At 41.1% G+C, this 24,239-nt stretch overlaps 1 protein-coding gene across 1 annotated transcript in view; it reads right to left on the reverse strand.

The window, feature by feature from the left end:
* The window catches only part of ano3 (anoctamin 3), a 386,470-nt gene that overhangs the window by 61,285 nt on the left and 300,946 nt on the right, over positions 1 to 24,239 (reverse strand). The window contains exons 15-18 of the mRNA XM_073049723.1: positions 21,772 to 21,854; positions 18,724 to 18,864; positions 7,404 to 7,568; positions 3,309 to 3,345 (exon numbers count right to left, since the gene is read on the reverse strand). Coding sequence (XP_072905824.1) covers positions 3,309 to 3,345; positions 7,404 to 7,568; positions 18,724 to 18,864; positions 21,772 to 21,854 — 426 coding nt within the window. The remainder of the gene's footprint in view (positions 1 to 3,308; positions 3,346 to 7,403; positions 7,569 to 18,723; positions 18,865 to 21,771; positions 21,855 to 24,239) is intronic.

Genomic DNA, 24,239 nt, shown 5'->3' on the forward strand with positions numbered 1-24,239 from the left:
CCGGCAGCCCATTTCACGCACTCACCACTCTCTGCGTAAAAAGCTTACCCCTGACATCTCCTCTGCACCTACTCCCCAGCACCTTAAAACTGTGCCCTCTCGTGCTAGTCATTTCAGCCCTGGGAATAAACTTCTGACTATCTACACAATCAATGCCTCTCATTATCTTGTACATCTCTATCAGGTCACCTCTCATCCTTCGTTGTTCCAAGGAAAAAAGGCTGAGTTCACTCAACCTATTCTCATAAGGCATGCTTGCAACATCCTTGTAAATCTCCTCTGCACCCTTTCTATGGTTTCCACATCCTTCCTGTAGTGAGGTAACCAAAACTGAGCACAGTACTCCAAGTGGGGTCTGACCAGGGTCCTACATAGCTGCAACATTACCTCTCGGCTCCTAAACTCAATCCCACGATTGATGAAGGCCAATGTAATGTATGCCTTCTTAACCACAGAGTCAACCTGTTCAACAGCTTTGACTGTTCTATGGATGCCTGGATGAGCAGAGAGATCTTGGGGTCCAAGTTCATAGCTCCTTGAAAGTGACTACAAAGGTGGATAGGATGGTAAAGAAGGCATATGACATGTTTGCCTTTATTGGTCAAGGAACTGAGTTAAAGAATTGGGTAAGTTATGTAATACTCCAGTTAGGCCTCATCTGAAGTATTTCTTCAGTTCAAGTCACCCTATTATAGGAAGGCTGCTGAGGCTTTGGCAAGGATGTAGAAGAGGTTTACCAGATCAAAGGGCATGTGCTATAAGGAGATGTTGGACAAACTTTGGTTGTTTCCTCTGGAGTGACAGAGGCTGAGGGGAGAGCTGCTAAAGATTTATAAGAGCTTGAAATGCTTAGATGGAGTAGATAGTCAATATCTTTTCTCCAAGGTTGAAATATCTAACACCACATATCAAAGTTCAAAGGAGATGTGTGGGGCAAGTTTTCATGAATGTGTCAAAAATAGAAGGCTATGGACATTAGTTGTATGGACTTAGTTGTTTTTTAAGTTCCTGGAGATGGTTTTAAGCACAGAAGTGCGAGTTAGGGGTCGTATTAGGTTTAAGGGACAGGGATGTTGAGGAGTTAGAGATCAGGATGGAGTCTAGGCCTCCAAAAGCAAGCAACATGGATGGATGACAAATGACATCCATGAATGTCAGACTGTCCCAAGTCAATGGGTCCTGGGATTAGATGTACTTGTGAACTGGAAGTGCGAGGTCTGGTGAATCGGTGAGCCCAGAGTTTGGGGTCCCGCTATCGGCAATTCTAGAGTTGATATCAAAGACTGAAGACTTAAGGTCGATTGAAAGTCCAGAGGTCAAAGCACACTGGCTGAAGCCTTCAAACCGGTGGCCCTAATGGCTGTGTCTTGGGGTTGGAGGACTGTGTGTATGCGTGGGTGGGTGAGAAGGAGGAAAGAGACTTTGTTTTGCTGCTGTTGCTTTGTTGCTTGTTACGTTCTGTTTGGTTGTGCTCTATGCTGTTCTGCCAAGCACTGTGGCATGCTATATTGGCACCAGAATTGTGTGGCAACACTTGCATATCTCAGCATATCCTTAGGTTGTGTTGGCTGTTAGCGTAAATGACACATTTCACTGTATGTTTTGGTGTATGTGATAAATAAATGAATCTGAGTTGCATAGGCAGGAAGGATTAGTGCAGGTGGATATTTGATTTCTAATTTAAATTGTTCAGAACAATATAGCTGTCTAAGTGGTCTGATTCTGTGCTGTAGTTGTCTACATTCTATATAGCCTCAAATATCTCAAATTTCTATCCTTTTATTATTGTGCTCTCTGTTTTACATGTTTTTCCTCATTCTTCCTGTCCAAAATTACAAGGTCTTATATTTCACCAGCCACATATCAATCCATTCAACCGGACTGTCTATACTTCTCAGAAAGTGAATGAAATGATAGTTACTGAAAAACATTCAGCAGGTCAGGCAACTCCGACAGGATGAGAAATAGTTAACGTGCCAAGTACGTCACCCTTGGTTACAAGTGGAAAATTAAGGAAACAAGTTGCTTTTAAATTTCAAAGATAAGAGGAAGAAGTGAATAATAGGACAAAGGGAATGTCTCTGAAGCCATAGCAATACTTTGTTTACAAAACTATCTGGCTGTTAGATTAATGAGGGAAGTTAGAGAAAAGGAAATGAAAAAAAAGGATCTGGTACAGGTGTGAGATTCAGTTCAGAGCTGCTGCAGAGAATTAAAACAAAAAAAAACAGCAAGTCAACAACTTTCACTTCTCCCTTTCCATTCGGAACAAACCTTGAAAGCATGTACTGCCAGACTCAAAGACAGATTTTGTCCTGCTGTTGTACGGCTCATGAATGGACCTCTTGTATGATAAAGCTGAGCTCTTTATCTCTCACAATCTACCTTATTATCAGGGCCTTTGCATTTTCCACCTACCTGCATTTCACTTTCTTTTTAGCTGTAACACTATATCCTGCAGTGCGTTCTTGCTGTTCCAAAGCAGAAAGACCCAACCACTACCCACAGCTACAACTATCTAACTATCTACAACTATCTATCTATCTACTCTTGCCCACACAGGACCACCCCCGATTGGCTTCTACAGCCACTTGAGGACCCACCTTTAGGAGAATATCATAGTCAAATTGAGTGGTCACACTTCTACTACTATTCTTCTCCCCTTTGCACTAACTCAGTGTATGCATATTTTACAATGATCTGCATGAATGGCACTCAAAACAAAGATTTTCACTGCATCTCAGTACAAGTGACAAGAATACACCAACTACCATTGTCTATAGATTAAAAATTTAACATTACAGATGTTTATCCTTACAGCAGAATTAGCTGCTTCTTATACAAGATAGGGAGATCAGGTATCCTGAAACGATTGAATTTGATGTTCTGATATTGAATTCAAGGATTTTATGGCATCTTCTAAAAGTAGCTTTTGGAAACTCATATTTGGAAACACATTCCCCATCATTTCATCAGAAAACTCTTATCATTAGTTAGACATTGTTTCCCATAAGCAATCCATGCTGTCTTTCTCTGATCAATCAACACTTGTTCAAGTGAATGTGAACTCTGACTCTGATTACTGTTTCTAGCACTTTCTCCATCGGTGAGATTAAACTGATTTATCTGTTGTGTGTATCCCAACATCCTTTTAAAAAATACAGGAACAGAATCGGGCCATTTGGCCCATAGATTCTACTGTACCATTCAATCATGAGGAAGTATAAGCATTTTACTCTTAGAAGTTAAGTCACTTAAAAGATTATGTTTTTGTATGCAGATGTTTTGGTAAGATCTCATTTACTTACCCCAATTTGTAAGCATCTGTGCAACTTTTTCATAAACCTCAAGATAGAAAAAAACAGAAATGTGAGATATTTAAATATAATGAATGTTGAAGCTGTGTACAATATTGGTTGTGAACATAAATTAATACTCCCATCCTAAAAATTATCGTGTGTGTTCTTTTGACACTCTACAAAATACAAATGCAGGATTAGCTTAACAAATCTCTGCAATGCTACACTCATCCTCTCTTCTTTGTACGACTGACCTAATCAAAGCACATTGAATCTACAGCCCAACCCTGAGACTGATCACATTTCTAAATCTTCCAGAGTTCTAGTTGAATTCACTTTGTCAACTGCATTCCAGCAGCTCTCTGTCCAATGCTTCATTTTCTTGTCCAATCATTATGTTTCACCAAGGATCATTTGCAAAACATGCTTGTATATTAATTTGATTTTCATCTTGATGTTTCTCCCATTTTGAAGTGTTTTGTGAACACTTCACTTCAAGAAAAGAACGTAAATTACTTTCTTAAAAGGTTAAGGAGGTTTGTTTTGTAACTGAACACTCTAAGAAACTTCTGTGGAAGCACCGTTGAATGTATCCTGATTGGTGGCATCATGGTTTGGTACAGCACTTCGAACGTGCAGGTGCAGAAGAACCTGCAGAAAGTAGTGGATTCTGACCAATACATTGTGGACACATCCTTATTCACCGTTTGTATAGGAGGCACTGCTTCAAAAAAGTAATATCTGTCATGAAAGATCCCCACCAACTGGGCCACATCACAGCTGCTTCTACATTTGGGCGGGAGGTAGAAAGCTCCCACATCACTCAGTTCAAGAACATCTACTTCCTTCAGTTCATTTGGTTCTAAACCAACCAGCAAAACCCTAATCACTACGCTTAAGCAAAACCATGACCATTGTGATGACGTTGCACTTAAATGGACTTTATCTTTTTAAAATTCCTATTGTGGTCTTTCTTGTAAAAGTTGAGATAATTTATGGTTAACTCAAGTCTTTTTTGTGAATACCGCTTATCTGATGCTATGTGCTTGTGATACTGCTGCCAGTAAGCGTTTCTATCCATCTGTGCAGATTGTTATGAGTGATGAACAGACCTGATGGAAATGGGGTGCAGAGTTAACCATTCCCCGCCCCCCCGAGAACTATGAACTATTGTTGTTGCTATGCTGCTACTGAGAAATAGAGATAAAGCCCAGGCAAGAACATCTGCTACAGATAAGAGGGGGAGAGAGACTGTTGACTTACTGTATTATGACTCTTCCTGGATTATTTACCTTCCACTGCAAGGACTTTACTTTGCTCATTACCATTCCTCAGGAGATAGCAGGAGTGGCCTGATTTGATGGACACAGTCATTCAGAGTTGATGGATAGCTGAGACCCCGTGAGTGGGGATAAAAGACACCTTTCAGTCACACCAGTGGACACTGACTGAGTGTTGGGAACCCACAGAAAGGTGGGGGGCTTCGAAGACCGAACCAGGAGATCGGTCAGTAAAGCTCACAGTGTTACAGCAGGGCCGGTGGGGACTTGTGTGTGTGTCCACTCATGCCAGAGTGACGAGTCCACCACAGAAGAACGGTCTAGCTGAAGGCCAGAGGGGTCATAACTGAATGACCACAACAATACGACGGATTAAGAAAGCAATTGAAGGTTTGCCTGCTGTAGCTGTTACATCTCGCTCGCTCTCTCTCTCTCTCCAACGATTTCAACACAACAACCATAACCACCTCAGCACTTATGAACTGAACTGAACTCTATACTTTCCTATGACAATTCATTTACCCCTAGGCATCGATAGAGCTTGTTTATTATTGATTATTATTATTCCTACACTTTTAGGTTTATTACTGCTAACTTGTTTTATTTGTATATTTGCATTTTTGATATTGTATTGTGTAGTTTACTAATAAACACCTTTAGTTTGGTACCACCAGACTCCAACGGATTCTTCTTTCTCTGCTGGTCAGACACCCAGTTACGGGGTATGTAACAAGATACAGTACTGTGCAAAAGTCTTAGTAATATATACTGTAGCTAAGATGCTTAAGACCTCTGCACAGCACTGTACTTATCAACGTGGAGCAGACAGTGAGTTTGTAAATATGGTGGGAGCAACGGATGTAGGGAATGGTGAGGCTAGAGTGCTTTGGAAGTGGTGCGGGACAAGTAGAAGAGAAGGGGTGGCCCGAATGCAGACGCACCCTGCCCTGAGACACCAGGTAAGATAATTTGATTCTAAAAAATTGGTTTAATGATCATTACAGAATGCCTCTCTAGTGTTTCCCACGCCCTCCCCTCTCCCTTCCCCCTTTCTCAAACATGATTGAGGACAGGCAGGAAAGCATAGGCAGTGGTGTGGCTCTGTTGGTAAGACTTGGAATTGCGTCTTTAGAAAGAGGTGACAGAGTCGGAGAATGTTGAACCATTGTGGATGGAGTTAAGAAACTGCAAGGGTAAAAAAAAACATAATGGAAATCATATATAGGCCTCCAAATAGTAGCCAAAGTGTGGGTTTGAGTTTGCTAAGGGAGCTGGAAAAGGCATGTAACAAGGGTAATGTCACAATTGTAATGGTGGACTTCAATATCTAATGGGATTGGGAAAAGCAGGCTGCTGTCAGATCACAAGAGAGGGAATTTGTTGAATGCCTATGAGATGGCTTTTTAGAGCAGCATGTGCTTGAGCCTACTTGGGAAAAGGCTATCTTAGAAAGGTGTGTATAATAACCCAGATCTTATCTGGGAGCTTAATATAAAGGAACCCTTAGGAAGCAGTGATCATAATCCGATTGGATTCATACTGCAATTTGAGAGGGAGAAGCAAAAGGCACATATATCAGTATCACAATGGAATAAAGAGAATTACAGAGCTGTGAGAAAGGAGCTTGCCCATATGCTTTGGAGGAGGATACTGGTGGGGATGATGGTAGAGAAGAGGTGGTTGACATTTCTGGGAATAGTTAACAAGGTGAAGATATAGTATATCCTAAAGAAGAAGTTGTTCTCCAATGGCAGGGGTAGGGAACTGTAGCTAACAAGCTAAGTTAAGGACTGCATAAAAGCCAATGAGAGGGGACATAAGGTAGCAAAAGTGAATGGGAAGTTAGATAATTGGGAAGCTTTTAAAATCCAACAAAATGCAACTAAAAAAGCTACAGGAAGGGAAAAAGATGAAATATGAGGCCAAACTAGTCAATAATATAAAACAGGATACTATAAGTTTTTTCAGTTATATAAAGAGTAAAAGGGAGGTGAGAGTTGATAATGGACCACTGGAAAATTATGTTGGTGAGGTAGTAATGGGAGACAAAGAAATGGCAGAGGAGGGAAAGAACGAGTAACATGTGGGGAAGGTTTGGCAGCTTTGGACCTGTACTCACTGGAACTTAGAAGAATGCAGGAGATCGCATTGAAACTTACTGAATGTTGAAAAGACAAGATAGGGTGGACATGGAGAGGATGATTCCTCTGGTGGGGGTATCCAGAACTAGAGGGCACAGCCTCAGAATTGAGGGGGAACCTTTCAGGACAAAGGCTAGGAGAATTTTTTTTTTAGTCAGAAAGCACTGAATGTGTGGAATGCTCTGCCACAGGCTGCATTGGAGGTCAAGTCCAAGGGTATATTTAAGGCAGAAGTTGAAAGCTTCCTAATCAGTCAGGGCATCAAAGGATATGGTGAGAAAGCTGGTGTATGGGGTTGAGTGGGTCTGGGATCAGCCTGATGGAATGGTGGAGCAGACTTGATGGGCTGAATGGCCTACGTCTCCTATGTCTTATGGTCATATGGTCTCATGGTTCTCCTCTCACTGCCCTCTTTCCACTCTCAATCCACAATAGAACCCATATCCGAATCAGGTTTATCATCACTGATATATGTCATGAATTTGTCTGTTTTTGTAGCTGCATTACAATGCAATACAAAGAATTACCACAGTACTGTGCAAAAGTCTTGGGCACCCTAGCTATATATATATAAATATATACACAGCATGCGGCTAGGACTTTTGCACAATACTGTATATACTTGTGCATTTACAATAAACTCAATTTCAGACTTTAAATCTGCAACAACAGTGTACACTTACCACATTCAGTGCCATGATAATAGCAAAGTTAATGCAAACCCCAGATCCAGCTGTGGCAAACTGCCAGTTTTTCTTCACAAACTCCCATCGGAAAGATGCAAAGAGCTCCATTGTCACAAGACGATACAACACCACGCCAAAGACTGCAGCCAGGACCAGCAGAATCTAGATTCAGCAGAATTAAAGAACAGGATCGTTGCAGAGTCACCCATTGATATTTCTGGAGTTTTGATGCTTTATTGGAGATGGGATTAAAGACACAAAGTCCTTCTCTACCAGCTGCTAATAATTTCCTTTAAATTAAATTAAAGGTAAAGATTAAGGAGTTAGTCATATCCCATTTTGGATTTGATTGGAGTTGATTTGATTAGGAAGACAGATCTGTTGCCAGTTTGGGAATATTTTGAGAAGAGTTTGAAACCGTTTAGAAATTGATTTGATGCTATTTCATAACTGATTTGAATACTGTACCTAAGGATACCTTGAAATTTAGTTAGTTTGATCCTAATTTAAGGTTTTGTTTGTTCGGAGTTGGTTTGAAGCTGATTGTTTTTGATGCTGCCCTTCTTAAGTTAGCTTAACACCAGCTTGGGGTTAGTTTCTTGCTAGTTCACATATGTAGTTTGAGATATAGCATAGAACAGATCCTTCTGGCCCAACGAGCTGCATCTCCCAACACCCCACCCTATTTAACACTAACCTAATCACAGGACAATTTACAATAACCAACTGACCTACTAACCGATAAGTCTTTGGACTGTGGGTGGAAACTGAAGTATCCAGAGAAAATTCCTACGTTATATGGGAAGGAAGCCTTTTTCTGTTAAAGATAATATTGCAAAATCATTACATATGCAGTCAATACAGGGTAAGATTGTTACTTTCTGCAGAATCTCTGCAGTCAGAAATTATTCCATACTGGCTGGAGAAGTCTAAGGTAGGCACAGTGCTGTTGGAGAGTGACTGAACTTTTGACCATTCCTCCCAAATCAGACACACACGCCTTATTGCTTCCATTAGCTAATGTTATATCTCAGTGACTCTACTTCCTTAGGAGCTTGTGAAGATTGGGCATGGTATCTAAAACTTTGACAAACTTCTATAGATGTGTAATGCAAAGTATAGACTGTATCCGTCTTCCGAGTAAATACAGATGCAAAAAAAATCCACTTAATATCTCCCTCTTCTTTTTTGGTTCAATGCATATATTACCACTCTGATCTTTCAGAGGACCAATTTTGTCCATTGCTATCCTTTTGCTCTGAATATATCTGTTAGAAACCCTTAGGATTTTCCTTCACCTTGTTTACCTGGACAAATTCATGCCTTCTTTTAGCCCTCCTAATTTCCTCCTTAAATGTTCTGTTGCATTTCTTATATTCATCGAGAACCTCATTTGTTCCTACCTGTCTATACCCCTCCAAAGCCTCAATGAGTCAAAGCCTCAACTCCTCACTCACACAATGGCCACTCCACTTACACCTAGCTTCTTTTAATTGGACCTTGCCAAGTACCTAATTATGTGCAATCTGAAGACTCCTCAGGAACTGTGGCGTGCAAAATGTGCAGGCTGCCTCCATTTTCTTTAAAAGCTCTCCCCCTCTAGATGTCTCCGTGGGATCTGTGATGTGCAAACTGTTCCAATTGTCCTCACTCACTTCTTTAAGCTTTCTCTCCCTCTACATAATCCAGTGCCCCCTTGGGGACTGTGGCGCACACACTGTCTCGACTACCCTTGCTCGCTTCTTTTAAACACTCCCTCTATGCCGTCCAATGACTCCTCGGGAACTGTGGCACGCGAAATGATAGGCACTCTCCTGCTCCTAATTCTGCTTTGCGTATTCAAAAAATGCCTGTGAAACACAAAAGTAGCTAAGAGTTTAAGACAACTGGAGTAAACAAATTCCTTTCAGTGTTACACAGACAAAATACTGGAGGAACTCAGCAGGTTAGGCCATATCTATGGAGAGGAATAAAGAGCCGGTGTTTCAAACTGGTTGCTCGATCAGGATGAGACCCTTCATCAAGGGAGGTAAAGCATCTTGGCCTGAAATGTGAACTCTTAGTTCACCTCCATAGATGCTGCCTGACCTGCTGAGTTCCTCCAGCATTTTGTGTCTGCTATTCTGGATTTCCAGCATCTGCAGAATCTCCTGTGCTTTAAAATCCTTTCAGTACCTTGATTGCAGCATTAAAATGCTAAAAGTGGTGTTAGTTACATTTGTGATTGTACATCATGAAATCCTTTCAAACATTTCACTCTGTGTGGGTGTCAGCAATGTTCCAAAATTTACTGCACTGTGTGTTCTGACTCCAAAATTTTTTTGTACTGACATGCGGCTGACATTCTGGGCTTGGATCGTGACACAATAGTGGATGGATGAAAGTGAGGTACGACAGATGCTGGCTGTCTGAAATAAAACTGGCAAATGTTGGTGCTCAGCAGGTCTGGCACAATCTGGAGTGAGAAAAACAGCACAGGTCGTTCAGGACCACTGGAAGAGGGATTGGGAAAGCTCAAATTTATTATCAAAGTACTTATTTGTCACCTTATACAACTACCATCAGCTTTGTCTCCTGGGAGATAGGACCTAATGTAAACAATGACAAATTTGCTATTTTAAAGGTGGGTCTCATCACAGCTGCAAGAATTATATTGCAAAACTGGAAAAAACCCAGATGTCCCACTGTGAGGGAATGGAATGACAAAATGGTTAAGATTTCATCATATGAACACATGTTGGGAAGAACTAACAGTGAGGGAAAAGTGCAAGACGCGTGGGATCAATTTTGGTTGTATGTTAATTTAAACTTAAATTAGAAGTTTTTTTCTGTTTCTTAGTTTTATATGTTTTCCTGTCATGGGATGGCTGTGTAGGTATGCTGTACTGTATCTGCTCTATGATATGCTGTGCCGCTTTGTAAAATAAGAATACATAATAATAAAAATTTGAATTACATAGTACTTATATGTCACCCTATACAACCCTGAGATTCATTTTCTTGCGGGCATACTCAATAAATCCATAATAGAATAACCATAGTAGAATCAGTGAAAGACACACCAAATTGGGTGTTCAACCAGTGTGCAAAAGACAACAAGCTGTTCAAATACAAAAATAAATAAATAAACAATAAATAATCGAGTACATGAGATGAAGAGTCCTTGAAAATGAATCCATAGGTTGTGGGAACATTTCAATAATGAAGTGAAGTTAAGTAAAGTTAATTCCCTTTGGTTCAAGAGACTGATAGTTGAGGGGTAATAACTCTTTTTGAAACTGGTGGTACAAGTCCCGAGGCTCCTATACCATCTTCCTGATATCAGCTGCGAGAAGAGAGCACGTCCTGAGTGGTGGAGGTCTCTGATGACGGATGCTGCTTTCCTGCACCAATGCTCCATATAGTTGTGCTCAGTTGTGCTTCTATGGAAGTCAAGCAAAACACCAGTGAGGTCATGGACCCCATACAGATGAGCTTCTGCTCTTCTGAAGCAAATTAGGGCGGATAAATTCCCTGGTCCTGACAAAAGTGTTCTCTTGGACCCTGTGTGAGGTTAGTGCAGAAAGTTCAGGGGCCGTAACAGATATTTAAAACATCCTTATCAATGGGAAGTGTCAGAGGATTAGAGGATACTGTAGCTAGTGTTGTTCTGTTGTTCAAGAAAGGCCAAGAAAGCCAAGAAATTATAGGCCGGTGAGGGAAAGTTATTGGAATGAATTCTAAGGGACTGAATATATAAGTATTTGGATAGACAGGGCGATTAGGACTCATTAACGTGGCTTTGGGCATGATGGTCATGTCTAACCAATGTCACAGTGTTTTTCAAGGAAGTTACCAGGAAAGTTCATGAAAGCAAGTCAGTGGATGTTGTCTAAATGGACTTCAGCAAGGCCTTTGACAAGATCCTACATGGGAGGTTGGTTATAGGAAACCACAAAGGAAGAAACCATTGGATCCAAATCTCTGGAACAGCCAGAGTAGCCAAAGTCCTGACTTCAGTTCATCGTATTAGCAAAATGCTGCCTAACTTGCAGAGATGACAGTCAGCTGAACAGTTCACAGCCTCAGCGCTGCAGAGAAAGGAATGAACATCGTGGGAGAAAGAGTAGAGTCAGCCTGACCCTCACCCTGCCTCCGATTCTAGCACTTGGGCTTCCCGGTCTATCTGGACTGAGGTTTAAATTGTCCCAGCAGTGGGTAGTGCCTCGCTTGAGGACCCGGACCCAGTGATATGCTTGGGCTGCACAGCCCAAAGCTGTTCGCAATTTCACCACACCGTCTCGGCGCTAGGAGCAGTCCAACCTCACACACTCGCATGCAGTTCAGATATTCATTTTTATATAACATGAAACTAAAATGGGGTGCAATATCCTTTATATTTCACTTCCTTATAAGCTTAACACAACTTTGAGTCAGGTGCTTCAGCAGGGGTATCAGACACTGCACGACATGATCGCTCTGTACTGCCAAGTGTGTCAGTTAATTATTCATTACTTCCCTCAATAATGGTTTGGATATTGTTGTGGGAAATGACCTCCCAGGGGAACATCATGCAGACCAGGTTACCGGCACTGAGCATGGGTCTGTGGTGCAGAAGGGAAAGAGGGAGAAGAGGGGAGAGGTGGAGATCAGAGGAACAGATAGGAGATTTTGGGGACATGAATGGGACACCCAAATAGCATGTTGCCTCCCAGGTACCAGGGTCAGAGATGTCTCATATTGTGTCCAGAGCACTTTGGAGAGGGAAGGAGAGCAGCCAGATATCTCGGTATATATTGCTACCAATGACATTGGATAGAAATGCAATGAGGTCCTGAAGAATGAATTTAGAGAGCCAGGCAGAAAGCTGAGAAGTAGCACTTCCAGGGTAGTAATTTCTGGATTGCTGCATGTGCCACGCACCAGTGAGAGTAGAAACAGGATGATTTGGCAGATAAACTTGTTGCTGAGAAGTTGCTGCAGGTTATTAGATCACTGGGATCGCTTCTGGAGAGGTATGACATGTACAAAAGTGAAAGTTTGCACCTGAACCCAAGGGAGACTAATATTCTCGCTGGCAGGTTTGTTAAAGCTGTTGGGGAGGGCGGGGTTTAAACTAATTTGGGGTATGGGAACTAGAATGAAAGGACTCGTGATAGAATAGATGGTAAAAAAAAATAAAGATAGCTTGCAGTCAGGCTGTCAAGAGGGGCAGACAGATGATGAGACAAAATTGCAGCCAGCAGGGTGAGTATCAATGCATTAGGAATGCAGAATCAAAAAGGGTGGCAAATACAGCACTCAAAGTGTTGTATCTCAATGCACAGAGTATAAGAGATGAGGTGGATGATCTTGTTGCACTTTTACAGATTGTTGGGTATGATGTTGTGGCCATCACTGAATCACGGCAGCAGAATGGTTGTAGTTTGGAGCTGAATTGGAGGGATAGGAAGGTAGGCAGGGGGGCTGCTGTGGCTCTGTTGGTAAAGAATAGCATCAAATCATCAGAAAGATGTAACATAGGACTGGAAGATGGTGAATCCCTGTGGGTTGTGTTAAGAAACTGTAAGGGTAAAAGGACCCTGATGGCAGTTATATACAGGCCTCCCAACAGTAGCTGGGATGTGGACCACAGATTACAATGAGAAGTAGAAAATGCCTGTCAAAAGAGCAACGTTATGATAGTCATGGGAGATTTTAACATGCAGGTAGATGGTGAAAATCAGGTTGTTAATGGATCCTAAGAGAGGAAGCTTGTTGAATACTTATGAGATGGTTTTTTAGAGCAGTTTGTCGTTGAGCCTACTAGGGGATCAGCTATACTGGATTGGGTTTTATGTAATGAACTGGAGGTGATTAGGGAGTTTAAGGTAAAGGAACATTATGATTACAATATGGTTGAGTTCAACTTGAAATATGATTGGGAGAAAATAAAGTCTGACACAGCAGCAGTTCAGTGGAGTAAAGGGAATTACAGTGATATGAGAGACAAGTTGGCCAAAGTAGATGGGAAGGATATGCTGGCAGGGATGACAGAAAAACAACAACAGCTTGAGTTTTTGGGAAAAATGAGGAAGGTGTGGAATAGATGTATTTGAAAAACAAAGAAATAACCAAATGGCAAATTGTACAACCATGGCTGGCAAGGGAAGTCAAAGCTAATGCAAAAGCAAAAGAGAGGGCACACAACAAAAATTAGTGGAAAGACAGAGGATTGGAAGCTTTTAAAAACCTACTGAAAGCAACTAAAAGAATCATTACGAGAGATGAGATGAAATGTGAAAGCAAGCCAGCAAGCAATATCAGTGGATAGAAAAAGTGTTTTCAAGTATATAGAAATAAAAGAGAGATGAGAGTGGATATAGTATCGCAAGAAACATAGAAAGAACATAGAAAACCTACAGCACAATACAGGCCCTTTGGCCCACAAAGCTGTGTTGAACACGTCCTTACCGGAGAAATTACCTAAGGTTACCTATAGCCTTCTATTTTTCTAAGCTCCATGTCTCCATCCAGGAGTCTCTTAAAAGACCTATCATTTCCGCCTCCACCACCACCGCTGGCAACCCATGCCACACACTCACCACTCTGTGCGTGAAATAACTTACCCCTGACATCTCCTCTGTACCTGCTTCCAAGCACCTTAAAACTATGCCCTCTCGTGCTTGCCATTTCAGCCCTGGGAAAAAGCCTCTGACTATCCACACGATCAATGCCTCTCATTATCTTATACCCCTCTATGAGGTCACCCCTCATCTTCCGACGCTCCAAAGAGAAAAGGCCGAGTTCACTCAACCTATTCTCACAAGGCATGCTCCCCAATCCAGACAACATCCTTGTAAATCTCCTCTGCACCCTTTCTATTGTTTCCATGTCCTTCCTTTAGTGAGGTGACCAGAATTGAGCACAATACTCCAAGTGGGGTCTGACCAGGGTCCTATATAGCTGCAACATTACCTCTCGGCTCTTCAACTCAGTCCCACGGTTGATGAAGGCCAATGCACCGTATAAAAATGAGGCTGGAGAAAAATAATGAGGGACAAGGTGAAGGAAGATGAACTAAATGAACATTTTGCATCAATCCTTACTGTGGAAGACTCCAGCAACGTGCCAGGTGTTGAAGGGTGTGAGGGAAGAGAAGTAAGTGCAGTTACTATTACAAAGGAGAAGGTGCTCAAAAAAGAACAAAAAGAACATAGGTCATCCGGATGTGGTGAACTACACATATGGTTCTAATACAGGCAGTTGTAGAGATTGTGGAAGCATTAGTAATGATCTTTCAAGAATCATAAGATTCTGGAATGGTTCCAGAGAACTGGAAAATTGCAAATGTCACTGCACTCTTTAATAAAGGAGTGAGGCAGCAGAAAGAAAATTATAGACCAGAGAGCCTGACTATACTCTTTTCCATGGATGCTGTCTGGGCTGCTGAGTTCCTTCCGCATTTTGTGTGTGTAGTTTGACCTTGTACGCATTTAATACAATGAATTGAAACACTGTGACTGCACACACCTCTGCTCTTATATTCTATACCTCTAGAAATGAATGCCAACATTGTATTCACCGTCTTCACCACTGACTCAACCTGGATGTTAACCTTACATGTGGAAGGTATGTCAAGATTAGATGCGGAAAGTATGCTTTCCATGGCGGGGGTGTCTAGGACAAGAGGGCACCACCTCAGGATAGAGACACACACATTTAAAACAGAGATGCAGAGAAATTTCTTTAGCCAGGGTGTGGTGAATTTGTGGAATTTATTATCACAAGCAGCTGTGGAGGCCAGGTTGTTGGGCATATTTAAGGCAGAAATTGCTAAATTCTTGATTGGCCCACATAGTACTTCCAAGCTATCAGCGTTGTTAGCTGCAAAGCTTATACACACTGAATGACAGCAAACTCTACTGAAGCCCGTTGAAGATCATTGGTTTGTCATTGTAAAGAATATGTTCTTGCTGGCAACGACTGTACATTCAACCTATGTTAGATTTCTATAACAGGACCTTGGTGGAACAAATTTCTTCAAAGCATATTGTGCTGAACATTATGTGGACACATAGCTCTGTGACAGGTAGCACCCAGAAAGTTAAGGCTCTTCACTTAAGAGCAAAAATAACGCCTTATTCTGACCATTATTGTTATTTATTTGCAGGTATCGTAAGGTAATGGGCCCGTCTGAGTTTGCATCATCCAATTACATCCATGTGACCAATTAACTTACTAACCTGCATGTCTTTGTAATGTGGAAGAAAACTAGAGCACCCGGAGAAAGCCCATGGGATGAAAGGACAGACTCCTTACAGACTGCAGCAGAATTGAACCTGGACTGTTGGTGCTGTAATAGCATTACGCTAATCTCTGTGCTACCACAGTGACATTTAGTCCACAAGGAAGATTCGATATTGGGTTCTACTGGCCCTGATGGTGCCTACAGTATAAAAAGAAGTGGGCAAGGCATTTGAAGAATCCGCTCTCGTCCCACATAGGAAGTTTTATCATTAGTAATGTAGCTACCCTCAATAGTACCAAAAAGAACAAAACACGTGGTACTAAATGAAACCTCGTGATCAAACGTGCTTCATAAAGACACCTGAGATATAACTGAAACAGACCACTCCAGCTGGGAGGAAATTAATAATTTTATTCTTCCAAGGCTCCGGTTCCCTGAGCAGTGACATGAGTGAACAACTGAGCGAAGTGACAGGCCCAGAAAGATACTTCATCAGAAATTGCAAAGCAGAACTGATTAACTTATTAAGTACTACATCCTTTTTCAGAACTGATTTACTGAAATCAATCTTAGACAGCTATTCTTGGGTGACCCAACTTAATGAAATTCTAGGCTGCAGTTTAGCCTTGAAGCAGAAGGCATGACTGAGTATGGGAGAGTGAAATGAAAACCAAAGACTGCCAATGAGCTGGGTGAAACAAAAGTCATGATAGAGAGTCCCACCAAATTGTGAAATTCACATACATGAAGTAAGCATTACTGGATGGTCCGAAGTTACTGCCCAACACTAATCTCTGAAAAGAAAATGATCAGCAGTCCATGTGGGATGGCGTGCATGGTCCTTGAGGTAGGGAACGGCAGGAATTTGTGCAACCAGGCAAAGGAATAGTAACATAAATGGCTATATAGGCATTGTTGGTGACTTTACCTGGGCCAAGTTCAAGAGTATGTTACCAAAAAATTACCAGCACATCTCCTGTACCATCAAGGGGTCCGAACACCCTTGACCATTGCTGTAGAATCATCAAAGATGCCTACCAAGCCATGCCCCACCGCCACTTTGATAATAATCAGATGGCCAGACTATGCTCTTTCCTCGAACAGAAGCTCACTTGGGAGGATCATGTCCATGAGGTCATACAATGTTAGTCCAAAGAAACAGATAAGCTTCTTTGCAATTTCTGTGATTTGGTTGACTAGTTCATGTTCAAATACTCAGCACCCAGTCTGTCGCTGTCATCACAGACTTCATAAGTAAGAGTGTTGAGGACTGTGTATCAAAGAGGCAATCTGATTGTTCCAAAGCAAGAAACCATGGATAAATTCAAATCAAGTGATCTTGACTTTTATAAGAAATCAAGATGTAACCTCCTCACTAATGCTTAACATCAGTGATATTAAGCATTAGTGCTAGTCAAAAATCTGGTCCCATTCCAGCCATCAGAGTGGCAGGGTTCATATACTATAATGGGTCACAAAATGAAGCTAGGCAGCATTGCTGACAACATCACATCTTGTCCTGATGCACTCCACGCATGCTTTGAACAATAGAGGGGATTGGCATGTCACCACCCACCCCAAAAGCCTCAATGTACTTGAACCCACACTGATAATTGCAATGGTGGGTGCAGATTACTCTTCCGGAGATTGTACCTGCGGTAAGCACCTAGCCCAGATGTTATCCCTGACTTCGTCCTTAGTTCCTGTTCTTCTTCTACATGATAGACAAGTGAGAATGATGTACCAGCAACAGAGGAATAAACATTAAAGATAATAGACAGGATGTGAAACCACTTGTTTCTTCTTTAGTGGTTGCTTTTTCCTAGATTGTGCTAAGTTTTTCAGTGTTACTGGATCTGAGCTAATCCAGTAAATTGAAGTATATCTCTATTGTATGTTTTGTTGATTTGATGAAGTGTTTAGGAGCTCAGGATATGAGTCACTTGTTAATAAATACCCACATTTCCTGACCTATTTTTATAATCATTGAATTTATCTCCAGGTCACATGCACCACAATAAAGTAGGCAGTTTAGGAATGATGGCAGTCTAAGATGAGTTGGTCTAGGAATGAAGTTGATTCAGGAATGATGGAGGAGGAAATCAGAGGTCCATGAGCCAGTCCTCCTCAGGGGATCAGAGTTGGAGAAGATCAGCAACTATAAATTCCTCAGTGTTATCATTTCAGAGGATCTGCCCTGGGCCCAGCACAGAGGTGCAATTTTGAAGAAAAGATGGCAGCACCTTAACTTCCTTAGAGGTTTGTGAAGATTTGACATAACATCTAAAACTTTGACAAACTTCTACAGATATGCAGAGGAGGTTTTCCATTCAAGGGCACTGAGTGGAAAATCCTGCAAAAAGTGTGGATACAGCCCAGTCCATCATGGGTATATCCCTCCCACCATTGAACACATTTACATGGAGTGCTCACACATAGAGAGCCCTCACCATCCAAGTTATGCTCTATTCTCTCTGTTGGCATAAGGAAAAAGGAGCCTCATGGCCCACGAGACCAAGTTCAGGAAGAGTTATTAACTCTCAACCATCAGGCCCTTGAACTAGTGGGGAAAAATTCACTCAACTTCACTTGCATCATCACTAAACTCTTCTCACAACCTACAGACTCACTTTCAATGACTTCATCTCAAGTTCTCGATATTTATTGCTTATTTATTTATTATTATCATTTCTTTTTTTGTATAGGAAAGTTTGTTTTCTTTTGCACATTGGTTGTTTGTCCGTCATGCTGGGTGAGGCCTTTCACTGATTCCATTGTGTTTGTTGGACTTACTGAGTATGCTTGTAAGAAAACGAATCTTAGGGTTGTATATGGTGACCAATATTTACTTTGATGATATATTTCCTTTGAACTTTGGCAGTTTAGGAATGGTGGTGGTTTGCAAGTAGGATTGTACATCATGCCATCATGCAATTTATTGCACGAAAAATCAACAAATCTCACATTTACTTTCACAAGATCCACTGCAGCACAATGAAAAAGCTTGCCAGAATCTCCAATATGTTTTTCTGAGAATATAGATGATGTAATGAATTGTGGTGAAGTAACTATGTCAATAAAACTATAGGCATCCCCTTGAGAACTTACCATGAAAAATATTCCTGAGACAGACACAAGCAGCCTGCTGAGTTTATCAATGAATGGTTGGAAGGGCTCTGGCTTCCCTGTGATGGGATTAACACGTTCTTTCTTGGAATATTTGGCTTCAAACTGAGGACGAAGTTCCTCCTATGAAAAGAAAATTTAACAAGAATAAATATAGGGGATTTTTCAAACCTACTATATGCTGCAGAGCCATTTAATTTGGAGAACTGGATTTGTGAGTAGCCTCAACAAAAGGAATGCGAACAACTACTATCGTGCTATTAAATCTCTGCCAAAAAATACATTTTGACGTACAAAACATCATTTTAATTAAACACTTGTTGCACCCATTCAGATTTTATCAATTAGACTATAATGTGGAAACCATTCAGTTTCAAAGGTTTGCAAGATGGGATGAGTTTATTTAACTACTCCATAAACAATTACCTTCCCGTTGTTTCAGATGCTCAAATGATCTCCCCAAAGGTGTGGAATGTCCTATATTATTGAACCAACAATCAACTCAGTTAAATAAAGTGCCAAGGAATTTCTAGGGGAGGGGGTTTAAATAAAACATTTTCCTTTTGCTTTATAAAGCATTTAAGATATGTAATCTTCTGGGTGAAAAGGTACTTTTCCCAGTGGCCACCGGAATTTAGCTCACCGTCAATATATTCTAATTCAAAGTACAATATTGTTTATTGTCGTTCTTCAGCACACGAGTGTAAAGGAGGAGGTGAATCGGCAAGTGTACCTTTTCTGTTGCTTTCAGGGATATGTGCCAGGAGGGAGAAACTGCACACTACTTTATCAGTGGAATTAAGGGCTTGAAACAGATCTGTGATTTTCTCCTTGATGAATGGACAAGGAAATCATGGAGGGAACAATTCCCTGTGAAAAGAGGAGAGTGGGGGTTAGGTAAAGAAGTGTTCGGTGGTAGGATCCTGTAGAAGATGGTGAAAGTTGTGGAGACTCATGGGATGGTAGGTGAGACCAAGAGTAACCCTCTAAAACCCAATATATAAGTACCGGTAACTGTTTGAGTGTGGCCATACATACATAAGATTAGCTTAAATACATTGACTAATAGTAGGTTCATAATATGACTCCAGGTGCAGGAGTATCTGAAGATAAGGTGACTGACAGAAAATGACAAAGTGACCTGGCAAGAAGAACTCTGTTAGGTAGAAGCAGGGCATATGAAAAAACGATAGGGCAGTAACTATGTCAGTATAGGTATGAGGTGTGGAGTTTAAGTGTATGTAAAGTGGCAGTGCATAGTGGGGGGAGGGGGGAAGAAGGATGAATAAGCTGGGCTTTGCCATTCATAGAAGAAACATAGAAACCTATAGCACAATACAGGCCCTTTGGCCCATAATGCTGTGCCAAACATGTACTTTAGAAATTACCTCAGTTTATTTTTCTAAGCTCCATGTACATATCCAGGAGTCTTTTAAAAGACCCTATTGCATCCATCTCCACCACCATCACCGGCAACCCATTCCACCCACTCACCACTCTCTGCATAAAAAATTTACCCCTGATAATTAGTGATACGTGGACAAGCAGCTACTTAGCAACAACAGATAGGTCAGCTAATTCAGCCTGAGGGCAGAGGTGCTCAGAAAAGGTTCAAATCGTAGTGGAATTTTGGAAAACTATGAAGGTAGGCCTAATCATGCTCATCCCTGTAGATCCACACTTTACTTAAAACTGTTTTTTTTTCCCCCAGAGGTGCATCTTGAGGTTTGTAAAATAGCCTTTGGCTAGACTACACAATGGGTTGGTTAAACTGTATAACTATCAGTGGATGTAAGGGCTTGAAACAGACTTGTGAAGGGCCCAAGAGAATCTGGATCAAGGGGGACAGAGGCATCCTTCCACTGCAGAATATAAAGGGAGTATCTCACTACTTCTTTGGAAGGAAGTAGGGATAGTCTAGAAATGCTGGCTCTGACGGCAAGGTCCAGATCCTGATAAATAAAAAGAAAAAAAAACACTATCTTGTGTTATTTAAAAAAAACTCAAACACAGAAATATGTAGAACTTAAGATCATGATAAATTGCGTGATACAGAGTATATTCCCTTCTGTATTGATAAAATAATAATTCCTTGTTTTTAATGGTAATAGAATGGCTTATTTCCTTTGATACTGAAGAAAACATACTCCTAAAGTGATTATTTAATCCAGAACCCCTGATGATATCAGTTCCAAGTGACTAATAAGGAATGGAATTGCTTTTATGTAATGACAGGAATGAAAGATGGCCTGTATGTAGCAAGTGAATTTTACTGCTTTGCCTATTAAGTTTCATGGATCTGTGAACACAGAACTTCACCTAGACTAAACTAATCTGTGACTTAGAAATCAAAATAATGCATGTGGCATATCCCCGAGTAGTACTTGCGACAGCCTGCACCTCAGGGTGGGACATTTGTACTGATATTTTGTGGTTATGACGTTCTCATTGTCATGGCTATCCAGCGAGAGTGACGAAACCTCAGAACCCACCCCTGGGCTGCCCTGATAACCTTCCAACAGCTTGCGTTATCAAAGGAATTTACCAGTTCACTCCTAAACAATCCTCTCTGAGTCATTTTGAAATTCATCAACTAACTTAACAGGGGACTAAAGAAAAACATGAAAAATATTCACCCACATTATTTATAAAGGTCATTGATTGCATTCTAATGCTGAACATGGTTGCCGTACATCCAAGGGACCAGACATGAAGGATATCTGGCCCCTCAGTTCAAGATGATATATCAATTGAACTCGGTGGTGAAAGGAGCAAGGTGCACTGGCCACCCAGACCATTCTGTAGCTCTCTGCAGCTGCGTTCAGGCATGGGAGCTATGAGTGTTCTGACACAGGGGAATGGTGTAGTCAGCTAGAGGGTGGATGACAATATGTCTTCAACAACCAGCCAAAGGGAAGCATAACCCTGCAAATCTTTTCCTCAGTCCATACTTTCTTGTATTTCAGGTGTTAATTCCCTTGACTTACAGTTGATGCTTCTGGAGAAGAATGGTATTTTTTCTGAACTTACCTCTTCTTCCTCCCAGTCAATTAGGTCCCAATTGTAAGTGAGAACCGCTCGCCGTCTTTTCCAAAACTCCAAAAATACCGTAGCTGTAACCAAACAAAAACAAACTGAATACATGTGAGATGCCTTTTAAAAAATACTCAGGACATCACAAAGTGCTACAGTGCCATCACTTGAGAACCAGCCTGTGATGGAGCAGAGCAGAATTACCTACTGGCTGCAGTAGAGATTCTCAACCAGCCATCCAATGAGTCCACTCCTGGGGTCTACATCCTTTTCAAAACCAAGTAAAGGTTGTCACCAGGGGTTTGGTAGGAAGGAGTGGGCAAATATGTGTGTCGCTCTACTTAGTACCTTTAGTGCTTATTTTAAAAGTAGGCGTGTGGCAGCAGAGAAATGAATAGACAAGAATTTAGTTGTGTGAGTTCAGTCTATGTAAGACGATGTGAACTGCAGCTGTGAGCTCCTGTGGAAAACAGTTGAGAACCACACTGGGCTGTATTTACTGCGAGCACGTTTCCCATCAACTTCAAAGTTCAAAGCAAATTTATTATAAAGTTACATATAGATACTACCTAAGATTCACTTTCTTGTAGGCATTTATAGGGGAAAAAGGACACACTATAGAATTTACAAAAAAAACCTATACAAAAATAGACAAGAAATGACAAACAACCGATGTGCAAAAAAAGAAATACTGAGAATCTGAGTTGTAAGCATCTTGGAAAGTAAGTCCAGGGTTGTGGAATCGTTCAAAGTTGAGGTGAGTCAAGTTATCCATGCTGGTTCAGGAGTCAGATGGTTGTAGGGTAATAACTGTTCCTGAACCTTGTGATGTACGACCGAAGGCTTCTGTACCTTAAATGAATCAAAAGAACCATGTGTGCAGGAGCCAAGTGTAACCAGTGACACATATTCTTCATTTTGACAATCAGATGATTTTTAGACTCTCACAATCCTCCCATGAATATCAAAACAAATACAGATGATGGAAGTACGAAATTTAAAAAATGCTGCAGGTCAGACTGCACCTATGGAGTTAATGTTTCAGGCTGAAGAAAATTCCTTGTCACACTCCCACACGCTACTTCATAGAGATGTAATTGATGAGTATTTTGTGGTGTTGGGATATCTCATCCATTACTGGAGAGAAGGAATGGACGCATCTGATTCATCTCTTGTTACCATAACCCAGTCATTGCGCACTATGCAGAGTATTAATCATGCCTAAGAATGGGGAGGGAGCAATGACATAGAACCTCATCTATTTCAACTACAAAAAAATTCCATTAATAAAATTTGCACGTGGTATGAAATGACTTTTGGCAAAATGTTTCTTAACTAATTCGGGCAATTTCAAGATAATGGGATTAAGTGTAAGATGAAATTAAAGAAATAGAACAAATGAGAGATTGTTTTTCTTTTGAAGGGCTGGGAGGTAGTAGAATCAGAATTATTATCACTGAAAATATCATGAAATTTGTTGTTTTGTTTTAGCAATACTGTGCAAGACACAATACTACTGTAACTTGCAAAAAATGATAAAATAATGCTAAAAAAGGAAGAATGAGATAGTGTTCATGGGCTCGTGGACTATTCAGAAATCTGATGGCAAAGGGGAAGAAGCTTTTCTTAAAGCATTAAGTGAGTCTTCAGGCTCCTATACCTCCTCCCTGATGGTAGTAATAAAAAGAGGGCATGTCCCAGGTGGTGAGGGTTTTTAATGGTGGAAGATACTTTCTTGAGGCACTGTCTTTTGATGTCCACAATCGTGGGGAAACCTGTTCCTGTAATGGAGCTGGCTGCGTCTCCAATCCTCTTCAGCCTTTTTCGACCCTGAGTCTTCATACCAGCCAATGATGCAGCCACACAGAATGTTCTCCAAGGTACATCTGTAGAAATTTGCTAGAGTCTTTGATGACAAACCAGTTCTCTCTAACTACTAACAAAGTACAGTGACAGTCATGCCTTATTTACAACTGCACGAATATGCTGTGGCTGGGACAGACCCTCTGAGAAGCTGACACCCAGAAACTTGAAGCTGCTTGCCCCTCATCAGGATCAGTGAGTGTTCGCTGGACTTCCCTTCCATGAAGTCTACAATCAATTCCTTGCTTTATTTGTTAAATCAATACAGTGGATTCTGGCTAATTGGGCCATCGGTTAATCAGGACAGCTGCTTATTTGGGCCAACACTTATAGAACAAAAACTCATTGAGAAAATAGCCAGGATTCCCTTCATTTATTTGGGGAATTATGCCACTTATTTGCAGTAGAAGACTATTGCCAAACAGTTTCTAACTAGCGTTGGTCACGTGCACTTCTGTGGCTACACTGTACTTAGAGCAAACTTTTTAAATAGTGTCAGTTGCCAGTACATGAGTTCAAAAAAGGAGGTAAGAAATAAGCAGTAATAAATACAGATCTGTTTTTCTCACTGCTTTTTCAAGCTTGGAGATGCCAGAAAAGGC

Source organism: Hemitrygon akajei, chromosome 6, assembly GCF_048418815.1.
Source record: "Hemitrygon akajei chromosome 6, sHemAka1.3, whole genome shotgun sequence".
Classification (NCBI taxonomy): Eukaryota; Metazoa; Chordata; class Chondrichthyes; order Myliobatiformes; family Dasyatidae; genus Hemitrygon; species Hemitrygon akajei.